A 19,070-nucleotide genomic window follows, 5' to 3' on the forward strand; every position below is an offset into this window, starting at 1 on the left:
AATAGGTTCAGGTCCCTCAGTCTCTCCTCTTAGGGCCTGCCCTGTTGCCCTCCAACCAAGCAGGTGGCCCTCTTCTCAACCCTCTTACATGTACACTGTGATTCAGAGGATCAGTGGTTGCCTACTGTTATCTATTCCTGTCAGCATAGCACTACCTCTAGTATTCAAACTACTGCAGAGCCGACAGAGGAAAACCAGCATTGTTTTTGGTGAAAGTTACAGGTTCTCCACCCCTCACCCCCAATAAAAATAATAAACAAACAAAAACCTCCTTTTTCCTGATCCAAGTGAAAAATAATCTGTGACAAGGCTGGTCTTTGATTCAGATGTTTAAAGACTTTTCCAGCTGCAGGATCAACTGTGCTACATCAGATGTGGCAGGAACTAGTAAGACTGGTGGCTCACCATGCAGACAGAAATAAAAAAAAATATTGACCTCTTGGGTAATTGAGTCTGGTCCCATTACTGTCTAGCACTACATTGTATAATCTGTTTTGTAAATCCATAAACTCCATCTTTTTAAAAGCAGTTACTGTTCTTTCCCCTGCCATCCTCTGACTGGGGCTCTATTCCAGAATCTCTCTCACTCAGGTGATTAGAAGGGGCTAATCTCTGGTTTAAATTTATTCATGGCTAATTTATACTTATTTGATGTTCAGTCCACTTTATCTTAAATAGTTCTTTTCCTCCCTTCAGTTCCCTGATGACCCTCATAATCTTTTATAAATGTTCTGGTTTGAGTTTACCTTTTTGAACAGGAGTGATGAGCCATATTCCTGATGAGGTTTCCTTAGTGTCTTCTATAACAGCATCAATACTTCTGTATCACTTCTAGTAAATATCTTTCCTGGTGTAATTTGCCTTCTTCATGGCTGAATCACTGTAGTGGCTCATAATACTTTTGGCATCATCTAGTCCACCTATGGCCGCCTTGATCTCTGCCAGTTCCTACTCATGGGCTCTAAACTTATAGCAGCAACTCTTATAATTATTCCCCGAGTCCATTCCCTTGCTTTTTGTACTGTTGGATTTAATCTCTTTCTTTGTGCTGCTTCAGTCCTCCAGGTCATTTAGTAAAATACCCCACTCATCCTCTCTTGTCACCGTCTCCTAACTTTGGCAAATTTCTGTAGATACTCCTTGTATCTTTTTAGTAAGAAAAATAAATAAATAATGGGTTTTTTTAGAAAGCCATTTTAAAGGAGCTAGATGCCATCTTAACTGTTACAATTTGTCTAGAAACATGCTCCTCAATGCGTTGTCTTTTGGCCTCAGTCTGCTCCCTTTTGAAGTCAATGGAAGAAGTTCTAACTAATGGAAGCAACTGTTGGAGTAAAAGACCAATTTTCCCAGTAAAAAGTCAGATTAGGATTACAGTCTTCTCTTTGCTTCATAATATATACTTTTAAATATATCAGACAAGGTGTGGAAGTGTTACTTACAGTCTCACTGAACTGAGAGAAGCTTTTTTAAAACTGCCAGTAGCTTTGTGTTTGTAATACATTTGTAAGATAGGCATGGGTGAGAAGAGGAACTGAAATCTAGCTATTACGCTTGTATTAGCACTTCCTACAGGTGGTGCTTTTGTAAAATCCTGCATGAGAGAGAGATTACTTGCTTGGGAAAACTAATTTGTATACAAGTTTGTCCTGTTTTCTTTTCCCCTCCGCTGCCTGGGGGCCTAATAGTAAGCCTGACTCTGAATTTGTTTGCCTGGTATTGTTTGCCTTTGGGAGGATGTTGTTCCATACTAAAATCCAGAGGTCTTCACATATTGACTGACTCAATGTGCCAAAACAGCAGCTGGCAACCTGTAACAAGCCATGGGCTAGAACAGGCCACTCTGGCACAGCACAGGCAAGGGTGTGGGGGGGCTCTTCGTGAACCTGCCCTGCGGTCAGGCAGCTGGGAACTGTGACCTCATCACCGACATGTCTCTGTCCCCCGCTCCCAAACTGGGGAGCAAGCCCAGCTTCCAGCTTCTGGGAGGTGCACCAGGGCCAGGCAGCTACAAACTGTGTCTGTGCTGCTGCCTCTTTTCTCTTTTACCCCCCAACACCCACCTTCCAGCTGTAATGTGAGCCCAGCTGGAAGTTGCATAAGCCTAGCACAACCTCACTAACTGGAAGTTGCACCCAGGCTGCAGCTGGCAGGGGAGGATGGGGAGAATCAGCAGTGGCATGGGTACAGCAGAAAGGTGCTGTTCATTTATCAGCCCATTCCCGTGCACAGACAAAACCCTCCAGCTCTGCAGTCTGGATCAAGTGGCTCCACAAGCTATATGTTGTCAACCCCTGGGCAAGGAGATTGAATGAAAAAGTTTTCTCGGTGGCTACATAAGATAAAGCAGTTTAGAAACCAACCTCAATCTAATGCATGTTCTGGTCTGGTCTGTCCGATTGCCTGGCTTTCTGGGATGCACAGGTATAATGAAATAAGTTGGCCCATGTATGCAAACTTATTTTATATTATTATTTCTATTTTATAATGCAAGTTTTGACTTTGTTCAAAGGTATCAAGAGGCCACAATACCTAAATTAGTGTTTAATTTACATTTCCTTTTTAATCATTCATCGCACTTAAAATTCATCCTCCAGGTGGCAGTAGAAACCTCCAATTTTGTAAGCTTTCCTGTCTGTGTATTAAGTACGTAGAGCACTTTTTAAAAAAGTTGTTTCCCTCCAAAGTGTATGCAGAAGTCTCTCTTTATTTTGGCAGTTAAAATACTTAAGGTCCAATCAGATTTTTTTTTTCTAATCCACATTCAGTTTAAAATGTATAGATTTGTAGAAATAGTATATCAGAAATCATTTGCTTTGAGTTTAAAACCAGTAAAGCGTAATAACTTGTAGGCCATCAGCCACCCTCCAGATTCATTTAATGGGGCCACTTGTCTTAATTACAGTTTCTTAACCTTTTGAAGCAGAGGTCGGCAACATACGGCCTGCAGCTGTCTGTGGCTTGCAGAGCTAGATAGCTTTGCTTCCTTCCGCCTATGCCTGTGCTGAAGAGACTGGGCAGTGAAGAGCTATGCTAGGGCTGGTAAGTGGAAGCTGTGCCCACATTGCCATCACTTCTCCCCATCCTCTCCTCTCCAGCTGCAGTGCGGCTAGCTTTTAGTTGGTCAGGGACTGAGCTGGAGCTGGGCTTGAGTTGGGCAGCTTCTAGCTGTGCCTGCATTGCTAACAGTGGGTGGTGGGGACAAGTGGAGGCAGTGCAGATGTAGTTTCAGCTGCTCAGCCTTGGTTCCAGTTCCCCATGGGCTGGAAGCTGCATTTAGGACCCAGTGGGAAGGGGGGGGAAGGGCTGGGAGAAGTGGCAGCAGCGCCTAGCCCCAGTGCAGGTTCAGGCAAATTCTCCTGCTGCTGATGCACCTAGGGTGGCCATCATAGAGGACATTCTGGTTTTCTGCTACTCTGTCCTCTATTGATATGAAACCTGACACCTTTATGTCCTCTATTTTTATTATGAAAAATAGCTCTTCACTTCCCAGTCTCTTCTAGCACTACATTGTATAATCTGTCTTGTAAATCCATAAACTCCATCTTTTTAAAAGCAGCTACTGTTCTTTCCCCTGCCAGCCTCTGACTGGAGCTCTGTTCCAGAATCTCACTCCTCAGAGAAAAATCCTCACTCTCTTTCCTTGAAGAGAAAATAGAGGACATAAAGGCATCAGGTTTCATATCAATAGAGGACAACCGGACTGTCCTCTATGATGGCCACCCTAGATTCATAGATTGTAGAGTTGGAAGGAACCACAAAGGATCATTGTGTCCAATCCCCTGCCCCTGGCAGGAAAGAGGACCGAGGTCAGATGACCCCAGCCAGGTGTCTGTCAAGCCTCCTCTTGAAGACCTCCAAGTTAGGTGATAGCACCACCTCTCTTGGAAGCCCATTCCAGGTTCTGGCCACCCTTACTATAAAACATTTCTTCCTAATGTCCAGCCTGAATCTACTCTCCACTAGTTTATACCCATTATTCCTAGTTAATCCTAGTGGTGCTCTGGTAAACAGCACATCTCCAATTCCCAGTTGTCCTCCCTTGATAAACTTATAGGCATCTACAAGGTCTCCCCTCAGAAGTCTGTTGTGAAGGCTGAAGAGATCCAGATCCCTCAACCTCCCCTTGTAGGGTCTTTCACAGGGGCCACTAATCATGTGAGTGGCCCTCCTCTGAACCCTCTCCAGATTCTGTGTGTCCCTCTTGAAGTGCGGTGCCCAACACCAGACAGTACTCCAACTGTGGCCTGACCAATGCCGCATAGAGGGGGAGCATCACCTCCCTTGACCTGTTGGTCATGCATCTAATGCACAACAAGGTGTGACTGGCCTCGTTGATGGTCTGGTTACACTGCCGGCTCATGTTCATCTTGGAGTCAACTGTGACTTCAAGATCCCTCTCAGCTGCTGAGCTGCTGAGGAGGTCATCCTCCAACCTATAGGTGTGCTGGAGATTCCTCCTCCCTAGGTGGATTACCTTGCATTTATCTTTGTTGAATTGCATCCTATTTCATTTTGCCTATTGGTCCAACCTGTCCAGGTCAGCCTGTATCTGCTCCATGCCCTCCGGTGTGTTAACTTTGCCCCATAACTTGGTATCATCTGCAAACTTGGAGAGGGTGCTCGCCACACCCTTGTCCAAATAGTTGATGAAGATATTAAATAACACTGGTCCAAGCACCGAACCCTGTGGGACCAATGCATCACCGAAGCCATCGGGCTCAGGCTGTTCTGGCCCATCTTTTAGGAGTAGTTGAATTAAACAGAATTCTGGTTAATTGAAGTGTTTGGGGGGTTTTTACCCCCCTGTCATTGTTTCTCATATCCATTGTATATCTAATGTGATCACAACCTATTTCAGCTTAGGTTTCCAGTGCTAACATGCTAGTTAACAAGGCTTGACCTCAGTAAACCTTACCTGAATATCTTGGCCACTATATTCAGTAGATACTTTGACATGACTTTATCTCCAGAAGATCTCTCAAATTTGCCACTAGGTGGCATTGTTCACAAACTATGCTAATGGTTCAGGCTCCTTTTTAATAATTTTTTTTCCAAATTCAGTTGAAGATCTGTTAAAACCTAAAACAATATTAATTCCTTTATATTTATAAAAATAATTTTAATAACTTTTACTGTAAAGTCAACTTTTGGGTTTCTTGAATGATCTGCGTCTTTTTTATGATCTGAAGGACACCTTGTTACCTGAAAGCTTGTCCAACAACCTTCCCAGCTGCAGTTAGTCCAGTTAAAGATATTACAAAAACCTCTTGCTTCCCATACATTTTCTGAATGGTCGCTGCTACAACACCACTCCAATTCTACTACAGACTTTCTGAAGTCTTTAACTTGACACTGTTTTTGGTGTGTCCAAATTTGAGTTCTAAATTTCCCATGAAATCAGTTGTCCCAGATTTGTAATTTCATTTTTACTTCCATTATATAGTAAGCAGTTATGATAATGCTGAGTATCAGAACATTTGACTTGCATATAAGTACAATGTAATGTTTCTTTAAAAACCACTCAATTAAAAAAGGGGGGGGTTCTCACTTTATCCAATGAATTAATATAAAATATAAAAACTTTCACTAAACTTAAATATTACTTAATAAATAAAATGTTACCACTTGCATATATCCTGCCACAACACGCTTCCTGGGTTTAGCACAATAACTGATTTCAGAACTGCAAAACATAATTATAATTTTCTTCAAAACTTGCTAATACACAGTGTGCACTTGTTAATGTTCTGAATTTCATTACATCATCATATTTGCTGCTGTCTGGGTGGGTAGACAAGCTTGAATGAGGATAGTCACAAGTGTACTTTTAGAGGAAGACAAGCAACTTTTGATAGAGAAGTGGGCAAAAATAGTTTCTCACTCTCTCTCCCCATATTAAACTCTGTGTTTTATTTTCTAAAAATGTGTAAGCATGCATCAAGCTAGATATAGCACTGATAGGGCTAATTTTGCAAAGTAAAAATTACGTGTATGTGTAGTATTCAGGCAAACATTAGCTTAGAAGCAAAGCTCAGGTATGTGCTCATTTTGAGATTCATTTTATAGAGCAATCTTAAATGTTGAAAAAATTCTGACTTTTTCTTCTGGGATGCAATGAATGACTTAAAAAAAATTAAGTTGAATTAGCCTGAGTTTTTAAACTCACTGTTTTAAGTTTCTGTTTTATGAGCTCTATCACTTTCAATGCAAGTTGCACAGCTTATTACAAGCCTATGAATTTGTAGGTTTTGTGTGTGCGTATTAGTTTCTATTTTATCTATAATATAAATACGTTTTTAGTTAGTTGGGCTTAAATGTGCTAAAGTAAATGCCATGACATTTTTTATATTGTCCCTTTCTGCCTAGTTCTTGCATCATGTTTTTTCTTTGTTCTGTAGCCCATGATTTAACTGTGGCTTATTGAAAACTTACTTTTTTCCCCCTTGACCTACCGCAGTTGCACATACCAGTTTCCATCAACTGCTAAATGCTTTAGAATTATCAAGTAAAAATTCATAATGCTAAAGGAAGAATATCTGTACGCCATTAAAATCTTTTCCTCTTCACAAACAGCTGCAGAAATACAAAGAATACTATATAAACTTGGAACGCCACAAGATACGCCTGAATTGAGGCAACAGCTGTAAGTACTTCACATGAAATACTCTAATTTCACTGCATTGTGAACACTCTCAGTAGGTGATGGTGTGTTGTAGCAAAGTGCTCAGCTTTGTTGGAAAAGAAGAATAGAACTGAAATTTAAAAATGTGGATTGATTTAAAAACATTCATCTTTGGTATTTTTGTGTACTAGAAGTTGCTTTGCTTGCCCACTTAACTAGCAATTGCCAATGCTTCTGCTAATCATATGCTGCGTACAGAGGTAAACAAGAGAAAACTGAGAACACTGGAAAGTGCAACGCAACTCCAGGACTTTAAAGGTTGGCCTTTTAAATTCTGCAGAAAAAGTTTCAACGCAGTAATGTGCTGGGCTTTTTGTTGGGAAACAGTAGCAAGTAGTATAAGAATGCAAAGTAAGACTTCCTTTTTATACAATAATAACCGCAGTAGGAGGTGAAATTACGAAGTGAGCACATGTCAAAAAAACAAAGGAAAGCAGAAGTGAAATCAGGGTAGTTGACAGAAGTTGTGTGTCTGTTCAGACATCTGAATATGGGCTTTCATTAGCATCCTACTGAAAGTGGCTAACTCCATTTCTCAGTACAGTTTCATAGTGATGGGATTAAATGATTTGGAGTAGTGGCCTTTGCCACTTTTACTCCTTAATCCTAACATAAATACACACAAACTGCATGTGCTATGCTACCCTTGTAGGTGAGAAAGTTGATGGAGTCTCTGTGGCTGTTAATACTGCTCTGTGGTCATTGAATTGCACAAGGAAGTTTGTAATTAGACCAGGGGCCTCAGAGGGCCAAATCACTTTCAATTATCAGCTCTGGGCTAGAGCTATAAAATTAACCACATGCTGCAACCCTGGGTCCACCAGGGATTTCTCACTTAAGACGGTGATTGAAAGTAAACTATAGCAGTTACGCGGTAACTAAACTTTCAGTTTTTAGTGAAATTCCTGTTTCACTTGGCATGAGTCGAGGTAGGGAAAATGCTGCTGACCATTAGGTATCAGTGCTGCCTCTCCTTCCTTAGTAATTTTTTGCACGTGACTTAACATGAAAATTATTTTTTTATAATACATAATTGCATCCCTGCAGTAGTTGAAAATTGGATCTTGGTTAGTATGGTTTTATCAGTTTTATAGGGTTTTGCGTGGATGAGGTAATACATTTGCAACTAAGGATATGCCTTGGCAATAAAAGGTGCTCATTTAGATGTACCTGAACAAGCTTGGACAGCGGTGGCAGTCTAGCTTTGATAGTACAGCCCTCAAAGCTGGCTGACCACCTGGCTTTTACTCAAGTCTCTTTTACGTTCTGAGCACACATAGCTAAGCTGTTAGTTAGCTCAAGTGTGTGTACAGAAATGCAGTCAAACCCTAATGGCAATATAGGTATGTTCCTTAATCTGTATGACCAAAATTGATTCAATATGCGATGATGGGGAAAATGGCAGGAAGACCTAGAGGTAGGATTACCTACTCGCTGAAACTAGGGAATCCATGTTCTGCTTTCTATGTGGGTTTGTAGTCTGGGAACACTTGGGTCCGTGACTGCTTTTGAGTGTCGAGAAGTTGAATTTTTTGAGATGTTATACTCAAGCCAAAGAGCAGGCAATAATACATTTAGTGTATTAATATGGTGGATATATGGTGCATTTTGCTGAACTCTGCTTTTTTTCAAAATTAAGTAGCCACTGCTCTTATGAAGATCATGCTCTGGTAAATTGAGCTGTGCCATCTTCCTGAATTGAAAGCAGTGTTTGAGAGGGGTGATTCCTGGCTCTTCTTTATTTATTGAGAGTGTTGGCTTCTGAAGCCTAATAAGAACCCGTTAAAATGGTGTCAATTGTTGCTAAGATGAAATAGTGGAGTTGGGAATAGGCAATGAGCTATTGCAGGGAAGAAAGTGCAAAGGGGAAAGTAGAGAAAGGCACAGATATGGAACTGAACAAAAAGTAAACAATGAAAACTTTAGTCATTGCATTGATGTATGTTGAACAGAAACCTTTCATTTAATATTAGGAGTTGGCTTCTTGTGAATCAAGTGAACTGTATGGCCCTAGACTTGCACCTAGGCCTTGAAGTCCACAAAGAGTTTGACCCTCTGCTTTATTAGATAACCAGCTGTCTTGTGGCCATTTGTACTGCCACATTATTAAATTCAGCATAATCTATGTCAAGGTCTCTCTCTGATGTAAAACAGTTCTGGGTGATCAGTTCTGAGATGTACTGAAGAATGGAATGGAAATGTGTAAATATTTAGCAAGACACTAAACATAAAAAAAATGCTTCTCATCCACCAACTTGTTGTAGCAAAATAACCCCCTTCTGGCTGTAATGAAACTTTGCACTTGGTCTAGGCAACAGAAGCAACAGTACACGAACCAGCTTGCCAAAGAAACGGACAAATACATTAAAGAGTTTGGTGCTCTGCCTGCAACAAGTGAACAGGTATAAAACTGAAGAACATGGATCACTTGGTCCATAGTTCTCTTAAATTATTTTAATTACTTCAATTCTGTACACGTTACTAGATTTTACAACAAATGAATTCTGCGTTGTTACAATCAATATATGATGCTCTGTAAGTTGCTTTGGAACAGGTCTCAATTACAATAAAATTCATAACTGATTTAAGGATGAGAATTGCTATCATACATTGCAATTATTGTTGCTGCTGACGAGCATTTTGACTTCAGGATCAAGAGATTTTAAAATGTCTGGTGCACAGACTGTCAGTTGAATATTGTTTAAGCTTTTCTCATATTTTCAGATTTAAGTTTGGTACATTAGATACCATTTTACGTAAAGCTATTTTATAGCATTTCTTGCTTGACTCAAAGTAGAAAATTTGGGGTGAGAATCTAAGTGTGGTGTTAAACCAGATGCCTTTCACCATCCTCACACCTTAGTCTAGGATGAGAGGTGGTGTTGATTGACCAAGGGCAAGTTGCAAATGACAAAATCAAAGGGAGAGTTCATGTATGTGGGCATGAAAATCTAGATCAGAAGTTTTTCATTCCTAGTATCTGTCTCCCTACAGTCAGAATAAAAAACTGAAATTTGTCCTTTTTTGTAACAGAGTGGAGCATGTGGGGGCAAGACCATTTCTTTCATTAGATATTACATGGCACACATTCAGCATGTTTTTAGTTGAAGAAAGCCTCAGTGCCTCCTTGCTCTGGCTGTTTTCACAGAGCTTAAATTTCACAATAACAAAATGACTCAGTGGCTGCACAGTTAACTAATTACCTGGTTAATACATAACAAGTAAAACTGATATTTTAACTTTGCTTACAGAAAGATGCCTGGACCTGTCCTTATAGCAACCTGTTCAGTTACAATAACAGTTGAAAAAGCATTGGGTTCCTAATACTGCATTTCCGGATATGTATTGTGTGAATCTAGATTAAATAGAAAGTGGTCTGTGCAATGAAACTGGGAGGGAACCTGTCCATTCTCTATTTAACATGTAGGTCACACTATGGAATACTTTTGGGAACCCTTGAAATAAGGTATTGCTGAAGTCTGAAATAACAGCAAGTTTGATCAACTTTCTAAAAATGCTGTCCAACTTTTCCTTCTGTAGCGTCAAAGAAAAATACAAAAAGACCGTCTTGTAGGTGAGTTCACTACGGCGCTAACCAACTTCCAAAAGCTCCAAAGGCAAGCTGCAGAGAGAGAGAAGGAATTTGTAGCCAGAGTGAGAGCCAGCTCCAGGGTATCTGTAAGTACCACAAAACATGCTAGTAAACTCACTCTTGTGTTTTTTACTTTACAGTAATAGAATTTTTTGTTATAAAACGTGCCACTATTAATTTTACAGAATAGCATTCTTACAAGTTTTTCTTCACTGCAGGAGGGCTAGAATGCACATTTAACATGAACATAGTTGAATCTTTATACTGTGCGCCCTTCCAACACAAGTACTTTACAGAAAATCTTATTTCATTTTAGTTTAATGAATTATCTTGCATTTCAGTTTAGTTTAATGAATTATGATGAAACAACTTCATCATAATCTGGTTAAACCTTGTTTTTTGGCCCTAACTTTGTTCCTATATATAATTTGACAGATATTATTAATAATGTTCCTGAGTGTGATGTATGCTGTGATCTTACCATAAGAATTATGATTATCTAGTTCCTTAAGTATACAAGATTTTCATGAGCAAGAGGATCTTTGCCAGAACCCTTTGTATAATTAAGTCTATTGTGCTGAAGAGCAGAATGTTGAACGTACTGACCTTCATTTAGAGTGTCTTTGTCAGTCTCAAACTGGACTTTCAATTTTATTTTCCCAACAAGTAGAATCTCAAAATAACCTTGTGATTTTTTTTTTAATAGAACGCACTCAATCCTAACCTTTGACTTTATGCCAGTATGCACTGCTGTACTGGTAAAATAGTTAGCACATTCTTACTGAGCTGAATATTTGTTGCTCTTGCTTCAGTTTTATACATGCAGAGGGCAACCCAAGGTTGAGAACATGTTAAATCATGTTTTAGTTTTAAGTTAGGCTAAGCTATGAAGCCCTTAATCTTGATTCATTATGGAAATGCTGACAAATGTTTGGATTCTCATCATGCATAATCAAAATCTTTTTTTTTTCTTTTTTTTTTTTACTGTAGGGTGGTGGTCCAGAAGAGAGTTACAGAGAAGGAACACTCGTTTCCTGGGACAGGTAGGATGAATCTAATTGAAACCTAATTGCCTAAAATGGCAAAAATTGGTTAGTTCTGATAGCTGAGACAGGTTTATTTTGAGGGGTGATAATGGACTACAGCAAGAGAATGGTTATTATTAAACAGCATTGTAAGATAACTATTCAGTGCTTTTAAAAGTCCACTTTTGATGTTAAACTTGCTCTTGTGAGGATTTTACTGTGCCTGTAGATGTTAACAGCTATACATTGCTAATACTTGACCTTGATTTTAAATTTTGTAGGACAGCTTGCAAAATATTTCTATTTTATATTTATTTTAAAAACATTGCCTGGTTAACATTAGATAATGTTTTAACACTTGCCTATTCAGCAGCCACAATAATTAATGTTGATCCATTTCTTTGGGAGGGAAAAGAAGAACAACAAGATCTAGTTAATACTAGAGGTGCACCGATACAACGGTCTATATTGTATTGATACTGATAAAAGAAAAATTGACATTATCAGCAATCGGCTTTTTTCTGGCTGATGTTGCCTATAAATGCCACGTGCGTGCAGCTGCATGTGGTTGGCCCGGCAGCTTGGAGAGGAGCGTCTGGCTGGTAAGTCTGTTGGGGTGAAGGCACAGAGGGGAGGGAAGGGGTTGGGGAGGGGAAGTGAGGCAGGAGGGGGACTGGGGCAGGGGCAGGCACTCCCTGGGCAGGGCGTGGGACAGTGTCATAAGCTGCTCCTCTAGGGGGGCAGGGACGGAGTGGGGGGATCCTGCTGCTGCGTGCCTCCCTGGATGAGACAGGGGGGCATATGCCCCCTGGATCTGTGCATGGGGCGAATGCAGGCTGGGGCTGGGGGTAGCCCTGGGCTCTTCCTGGTGGGGTGCTGGGCCAGGGCTGAGCTTGGGGAGGGCAGTGGCTGCGCTTGAATGGGGGCTCGTGGCTCCGTCCTGCACCCTGCCCCAGCTGAGCAGTGCTTGTCCCAGCTCCCCTCCTCCCTCACTGTGGGGGCCTCAATCTGTACCCTGCCCCCCCCCACACACACACTCCCACACCTCTTCCCTTTCAACAGACTTACCAGCTGGACTCTGCTCTTCAAGCTGCTGTGCTGCACATTGGCAATTGGATTGGTATCAGTCGATATGGCTTGTTAATAATTGGCCATTGGTATCGGCCCAAAAAATCTTTATCGGTGTACCCCTAGTTAATACAAGTAAATTTTTTCTTGCAGTAAAGCCAGAAGACTCTCAAACAAGAGTGAGGACATACTGGTGCTAGATGCTGTACAAAACAGAATTATATTTATCAAATTAACTTCATATCCCTTTATCAATGGTTCTAACTTTGATAGGCTTGAGGCACCCATAGGTAAATGTCAGCTTTTGGTTTTCATTCATGTTTTGACTACAGGAAAATAGAACAATTCTTCTGTTACGAACAGATCAGAAAGCCCACAACAGGGCAGAATGGTTTTAACACTATGAATTCCTTTGAAATGTTTGGTTTTATCTTGTGAATCATGTTTGCAAATCTAATGTTGCTAACATTGCTGCAGCATCTGACACTCCTAATGCCTCTCCTTCTCTCAAACATCTGTTTGCAAGTTAGCGTGAACTGAGATATAAGCAAAATGCTGGAAGAGGGATGTAAGTTATAGTAAGGCCTCCACCCCTGAGTTCTTGTGGAATAGTTAATGATAGATTATGACTTTCCACATGGGCATGACTGTGGCATACTTGGCTTGGCTTAATTGTCCTGCCTCCGGTAACAATGGCAGCAAAGTCAAAATAACTCAGATCTTGGTGCAGGCTAGTCTGGATTCTGGTCTGGCTTGTACAGCCTTTGCTGAAGTCTGTTCCGAAATAAAGTCCCTGTGCTGGGGGATGGGAACACTCAGGTGCAAATGAGGTGTGAATATCATTATTATATTCTATTTGTGATTTATTGTTAAGGCTGCAGTATCTCTAGACTATAAATCATAAAATGAGAAATCATTTTTCACCCCAAGTCTCATGGCAGTTCTGGTTCCTAATCCTGTGAATCTAGTGGTTCTTACCTTTTTTTAGACTCGTGGCATCCCATGTTAGACTCAAGGCACCCCTTGGCAATGACACCTCTGAACTCTTACTCAGTTTTCTGACTACAGAAAAGTAGTAGAGCAATGTTTCTGTTGCAAAGAACTCAGAAAACCCACAATATATCAAAATGGGCATCTTTACATGTGCTCCAGGGTGGGGGGAAGGGGCATTTTAATTGAATTGCCTGTAGTATCACATGTATTCAGCATCCTGTGCTTCAAAATGGTGGCGGAAGTGCTTTAAAACTAATTCAACTAACTAGTTTAAGCACTCCTACTGCCATTTTGAAGCACAGGGATGCTGAATATGTGTGACACAGGCTGCTGAAGCGTGCTGATTGGAAAGGTCTCCACCCTCGAGTTCTTGTGGCAGAGTTAATGATAGGTTATGACTTTCCACATTGGCATGACTGTGGCATACTTGGCCTGGCTTAATTTTCCTGCCTCCGGTAACAATGGCAGTGAAGCCAAAATAACATAGATTTTGATGGAGGCTAGCCACCCCTCCGTGCATACTCTGGATTCTGGTCTGGTTTGTACAGCTTTTGCTAAGTCTGTTTCCAATAAAGTCCCTGAGTTTGCTTCAACGCATCCAACATGTGTATAGGTGCCCAATATTTTTAACACTGTGAATTTCTAGATGAGATCTTGGGGTTTATCTTATGAATCATGTTTGCACATCTGACAGTACTAGCATTGCATGACACCCCACATCACTCTTGAAAGGATCTCAAGGCTTCCTGGGGTGCTGGTTCCACTGTCACCTTTTTTTTTGTCCAAGGTTGCTGCTCAGCTTTGACTAATTTAATTGCCCCAAACAGAAACTTTCAACCAGTTGCTGTCCCTCTGGTTTGTTTTCAGTAATGAAAACACCAAGTGCAAGATAAAGCAGTGCAGATGGGAGGAAGAGTGCATGTGCATCAACAGTACTGTTAACTAAAAATCTGCAAGCATAAGAACATAATTTTTGCATAGCCAGGTTTGTTTGTTTTTTTTTTAAAACAACAATTTAAATTCAGTGATGATCCTTCTGGCATGCTAGGATTTTCTGAAGCGAGAAGCAGTAGTAGTTAGCTTTCATTCAACTGCCTCTGTAGTAGACAGTGATTTAAATCAGCATAGCCTTTTCTTTTATCCTTCTGAATTAGGATATCTAAGTCTCTGAAATTTGAATCAAGATATTTAAGGTTTAGACTGAATACCTGCCTTCTCTAAAAGCAGCTTCTCATTCTCAGGCTGTTTTAACTTGGGGGGTCTGTACTTAGAAATGAATTTTAACTTTACATGACACACTTGCAGTTCAGAATGCAAATCTAAAAAAGCATTCCCTATATGCGGATCCAGGGGATGGATAGAGGAACACATATTCCGATATAGTTTGCAACAGCTTTGTATGTGAATGCAAATTATGCCAAGATCAAACATCTGTGCCTGGGCTAGGTGACAAAATAGACTGTTTTAACTGCTCCTCACTGCTAGATAGCAAAGGAGGAGTTACTAGCTTTGTTTGCCTTTAGTGAATGGTTATCCTGGGTTGGATGCAAACAGATGAAACTAACTAGTGTAACTTTTAAACCATTAAAGCTTGACCTCCTATTCTCATGGGATAGTTTGCCACCATATTGGGCTAAAGTTACTCCAGAATAGGGGTTTGTGTTGATTTTTTTTTTTTTTTTTTAACACTGGAATAATGCCAATTATACCCATGTAAATATTTTTGTCTGTCAGTCTTCTTAGTTGGAAAATATTCAGCAGCCAGCTAAACAGACATAGGAGCCTAATCTGTCAAAATCCTTTAAAGCATACATGTACAACACCCGGAGGATTCAGGTTTTTTGCATCAGCTGCTCCTAGATTTTTTCAAGGGTAAAATATATGCAAACGCATATGCATATGTGAATGCTGGTAAGAGCAAGTTATATATATCTTTGTATAGTTTTTTATTGTAAAGTGTATCCTAACCTTAGTCTTAATAAGAATTTAGTTGGGCTGATTGTTCTTTTTCCATTATTATTTTCACCTCCCTTCTAGCCAACCTCAAGCACAAGTGCAAGATGAAGAAATTACAGAAGATGATCTTCGTCTTATTGAGGAGAGAGAGTCTTCCATCAGGCAGCTTGAGGTAAGCAAGACAGCACTGTACATATTTAGAATATAGCAGTCTTGACAACACTTTTATAATGCTTCCAAAAAGCATGTCTTAATGTAGCTAGTACGAGCAGTTAATCAGGGGGAGAATTGTGTTGAGAGGTTAGTAATTATTTTTTTAAAGCAAAAATTGCTATCACATGGCAAAGGAAGAACTTTATATGTGAAAACAATGGATCATTGAAACATTAAGTGCTGCCCTACTTTATTAAACCTCCTGGATTCAGCTGAGATGTAAGCAGATAGATAAATCTTGGATATACAGTAAAAGCTGCCTCCCTGTCCCACAGGGCCTGTGGGATGGGCGGCGATGCCACGGGAGGGGTGGCGATGCCGCGGGAGGGGTGGAGGGACGCCGCAGACATGGCAGGAGAAGCGGCGGCTGGGGCCACTCAATTAACCGGCATATTTTGTTATCGGGCATCCTCCATTCCTGGGGGATGCCGGATAACAGAGCTTTTACAGTATTCAAATAATTGTCCCTAGTACTTTTTATATCCCTTGTATTTTATACCTTGTAAATAAATATTCATTGTATTTTAAAAACCAAATGTATATCAACTGGGCTTCCAAGGGAGGTGGTGCTCTCCCCTACCTGGGGGGTCTTTAAGAGGAGGCTAGACCTGACTGGAGTTGTCTGACCCCAGTGCTCTTTCCTGCCCAGGGCAGGGGGTTGGACTTGATGATCTGCTGAGGACCCTTCCAACCCAAACATCTATCAATCTATGAAAATTCCCCCTAGGTACAGAAATTTCCTGTTATGTTCACTGATCATAATTTGTCGTTATCTCTTCCTATAGGCAGATATTATGGATATTAATGAAATATTTAAAGATCTAGGAATGATGATTCATGAACAAGGAGATGTGATAGGTAAGCCCCATGGAAGTATTTTTGAACGCTTGTTATGGAACTCATGTTGAAGTAAACACTTGGGGAAAATTTAAGAATAACATGCCAGTGGTTAAAGGAAATTAACGCGTCACTTTATAAAACTCATGCATCTCTGTTTTAAATAGTGAAATCTTACTTTTCCAGAAAGCAAAGTGATTTGGTTTCAGTGAACAGTTAGTACGCCTCATTTCATGAGACAGTCTGAATTTAAGATAAGGGAGATGTTTCCTCTGGTATCTCTAAACCAATAAAGGTGGGGGATACTAAATCACTCTTGAGATCTGGTTCAGTGCTCTCCCTGAATCTACTTTGGCCACTCTCAGAGGGGAAAGCACTTCTTAGGTACTTAAGGGGCAGTCTGTTTTTCTCTAGCTAGAGTGAGATTGCTGGATGATCTGTTAGAGCAGAACGAAAATATGAAAGCGTGCATATGCACATACATGCCCTTTGCAGTTATGAGAGCCAAAACTAATTAAGTTAAACCAAAAAAAGGTCACTGTTACTTTGAAAGACCGTCCACACAGGAAGTTAAATCAGCATAGCAGTATAAAAACACTGGTAAATTTTTCCCATGTAGGTGGGTATTTCTAATTAAAACAATACACCTTTTATCCAGCATTCATGGCCTTACTGAGGATTTTTTGGTCCCCATAACTTGTCTGAGTAATTACTGACCCACAAGGCCTTCTAAGTTCTCCACTGACTTGAGTCCATCTTGTGTGGGAGAGAAAAATCAACATGCAAGAAATTTTCCTCCTTAGTTCATATCCCAGGCCCAGCCCACCCCCACTCCAATGCCTGAATTAGAAAGTTATGAAACATGAAAGAAACCTTGGAATACCCTGTGTGGTTCAGAAGTTAGTTTTGGCATTGATACGTTACCTATAGGAAACGTGAAAAGGAGAAAACTCACAAAGCAGTAGTAAAAAGTCAGCATGTTCTTGAAGGTAAACCAAAAGCATCAAACGACTGGTCTGCATATATTTTGGTGTTCCAACTATTGTGTTCATAAAATACAGTTTGGTCCATGCTTTTTAGGAGTTGCAGATCTCACATCAGGCTTTATTAGCTTAAACTTTAATTGAAAAACTTTTTTCTTTTTTTGTTTTGTTTTTTTGTTTTTCTCTCGTAATAAAGACAGCATAGAAGCCAACGTAGAAAATGCTGAGGTCCATGTCCAGCAAGCAAACCAGCAGCTTTCAAGAGCAGCAGACTATCAGGTAGTATCAATGTTAATGGTCAGACAGTAGTCAATAACTAATTATTTCAGGTGTGAAGGTTTCTGTTATGTCCAGGTTACTATTCAAATCTGTTTTACAGTTTATTAAGAAGAAAAAAAGCCTGAAGGCTTTTAAAGGGTCCAAGTTCAGGAAGAGACAGAATAGCACACCTAATGGTGCTAATATTATGTGACACCCTCTGCTGCAAGGATCTCAAGGTGTCCCAAATTACTGCAGCACCCTGGTTGAGAATCATTGCTCTGAATTAAAGGCCCAGGTAGTAGGGGTACTGCTTTGACAGCATATCCCTGTTGTGCACATCAACTTTTTGCTTCCTGGGGCTATATATCTCACAGATTGCACAGTCCCTAAATTGACTTCATAGTTTTCTAGACTCCCATCTGTTTTCCCCCCTGTCCTCAGGCCTTCAAAGAGAATCTTTATGAATGAGTTTTTTAAGTTTCATGGATTTTGGCATCGTTAGAAAGAACTTATTACTAATAAGCTCTCCTTCTCGACTAACCTTAGTCCTTTCATTTTTAAACCTTCTATAACATGTTGAAGTAATAGCTGGGCAAAAGAAATGATGGGAAAATGTCATTATACTCCAATTTGAAGAACTGTTACCTCATTTCTAAGGTGGGAAAAACAGGATGTGTAAGTTCTGTAAGATGTGTTTATAGGTGAGGCTGGTAACACTAACCATTATTAAAGTAGCCTGACACTTCTGATTTCTGGGACACTGCTTTCAGTTTTTTATAGCTTTGCCAAACTAACCATTCCAGCTATTTTTTTCCATGAGAGATGTCTTTTTTAATTTCAGCCAAACAGCTCATCCCTTCCATTTTCTAATGGAAAACAGATTTTTATTTTTAAGTCAAATTAAAACATTTTGGCGACCACTCTGGTAGCAGCTCTATTCTGACGTGTTTTAGAGCAGACACTTGAAATATATGACAGGCGTGGCCTTTTATTCGGGGCTGTGCTTTTTTGTGGTTCCCATGAAAATATGTCCAAACTTAGCTAAGTTCTAAGTCCTTGAAAAATCGGATCAGATGGGTTCAGTCAGTCCCGAGGCCACACTGACCATTGGAGCACCTCTGATGTAACAATAACTTTCCTCCTTCTTCCCAGTCTCCTGCAATCTTTGTTCAGTAGAGGCTCCTTTTTCAGATGCTAAAATCTCCTCCTGTTCGTTCCTCACTGAGGAGTATTGAAAGGCTCAACAGGCTAGTTCTGGTGCAACTGGATGTACTCTGTTCCCAAAGCAAATGAACGAGTTCCCTCCCCTCACAGCTCCTACTAGGTTGTACATCTACCACCTTCCTCTTGCCCAGAGATCAAGTGAGCATGCTGCAGCCCAGACCAAGAAGGACAGCACTCTGTTTTCCCCATAATGAATGCTTTGAGTTAGGCCAGAAACTGAGTTTGAAGCAGGA

The 19,070-nt window shown here is 40.4% G+C and overlaps 1 protein-coding gene across 2 annotated transcripts in view; it reads left to right on the forward strand.

Moving 5' to 3' along the window:
- STX7 (syntaxin 7) overlaps positions 1-19,070 on the forward strand; it is an 83,761-nt gene that overhangs the window by 32,041 nt on the left and 32,650 nt on the right. For both annotated transcript variants that reach the window (XM_025216214.1, XM_025216213.1), the window contains exons 3-9: positions 6,577-6,646; positions 8,997-9,087; positions 10,226-10,363; positions 11,268-11,320; positions 15,401-15,491; positions 16,318-16,390; positions 17,549-17,631. In XM_025216214.1, coding sequence (XP_025071999.1) covers positions 6,577-6,646; positions 8,997-9,087; positions 10,226-10,363; positions 11,268-11,320; positions 15,401-15,491; positions 16,318-16,390; positions 17,549-17,631 — 599 coding nt within the window. The remainder of the gene's footprint in view (positions 1-6,576; positions 6,647-8,996; positions 9,088-10,225; positions 10,364-11,267; positions 11,321-15,400; positions 15,492-16,317; positions 16,391-17,548; positions 17,632-19,070) is intronic.

The sequence above is a fragment of the Alligator sinensis genome, unplaced genomic scaffold (assembly GCF_000455745.1).
Source record: "Alligator sinensis unplaced genomic scaffold, ASM45574v1 scaffold1338_1, whole genome shotgun sequence".
NCBI lineage: Eukaryota > Metazoa > Chordata > Crocodylia > Alligatoridae > Alligator > Alligator sinensis.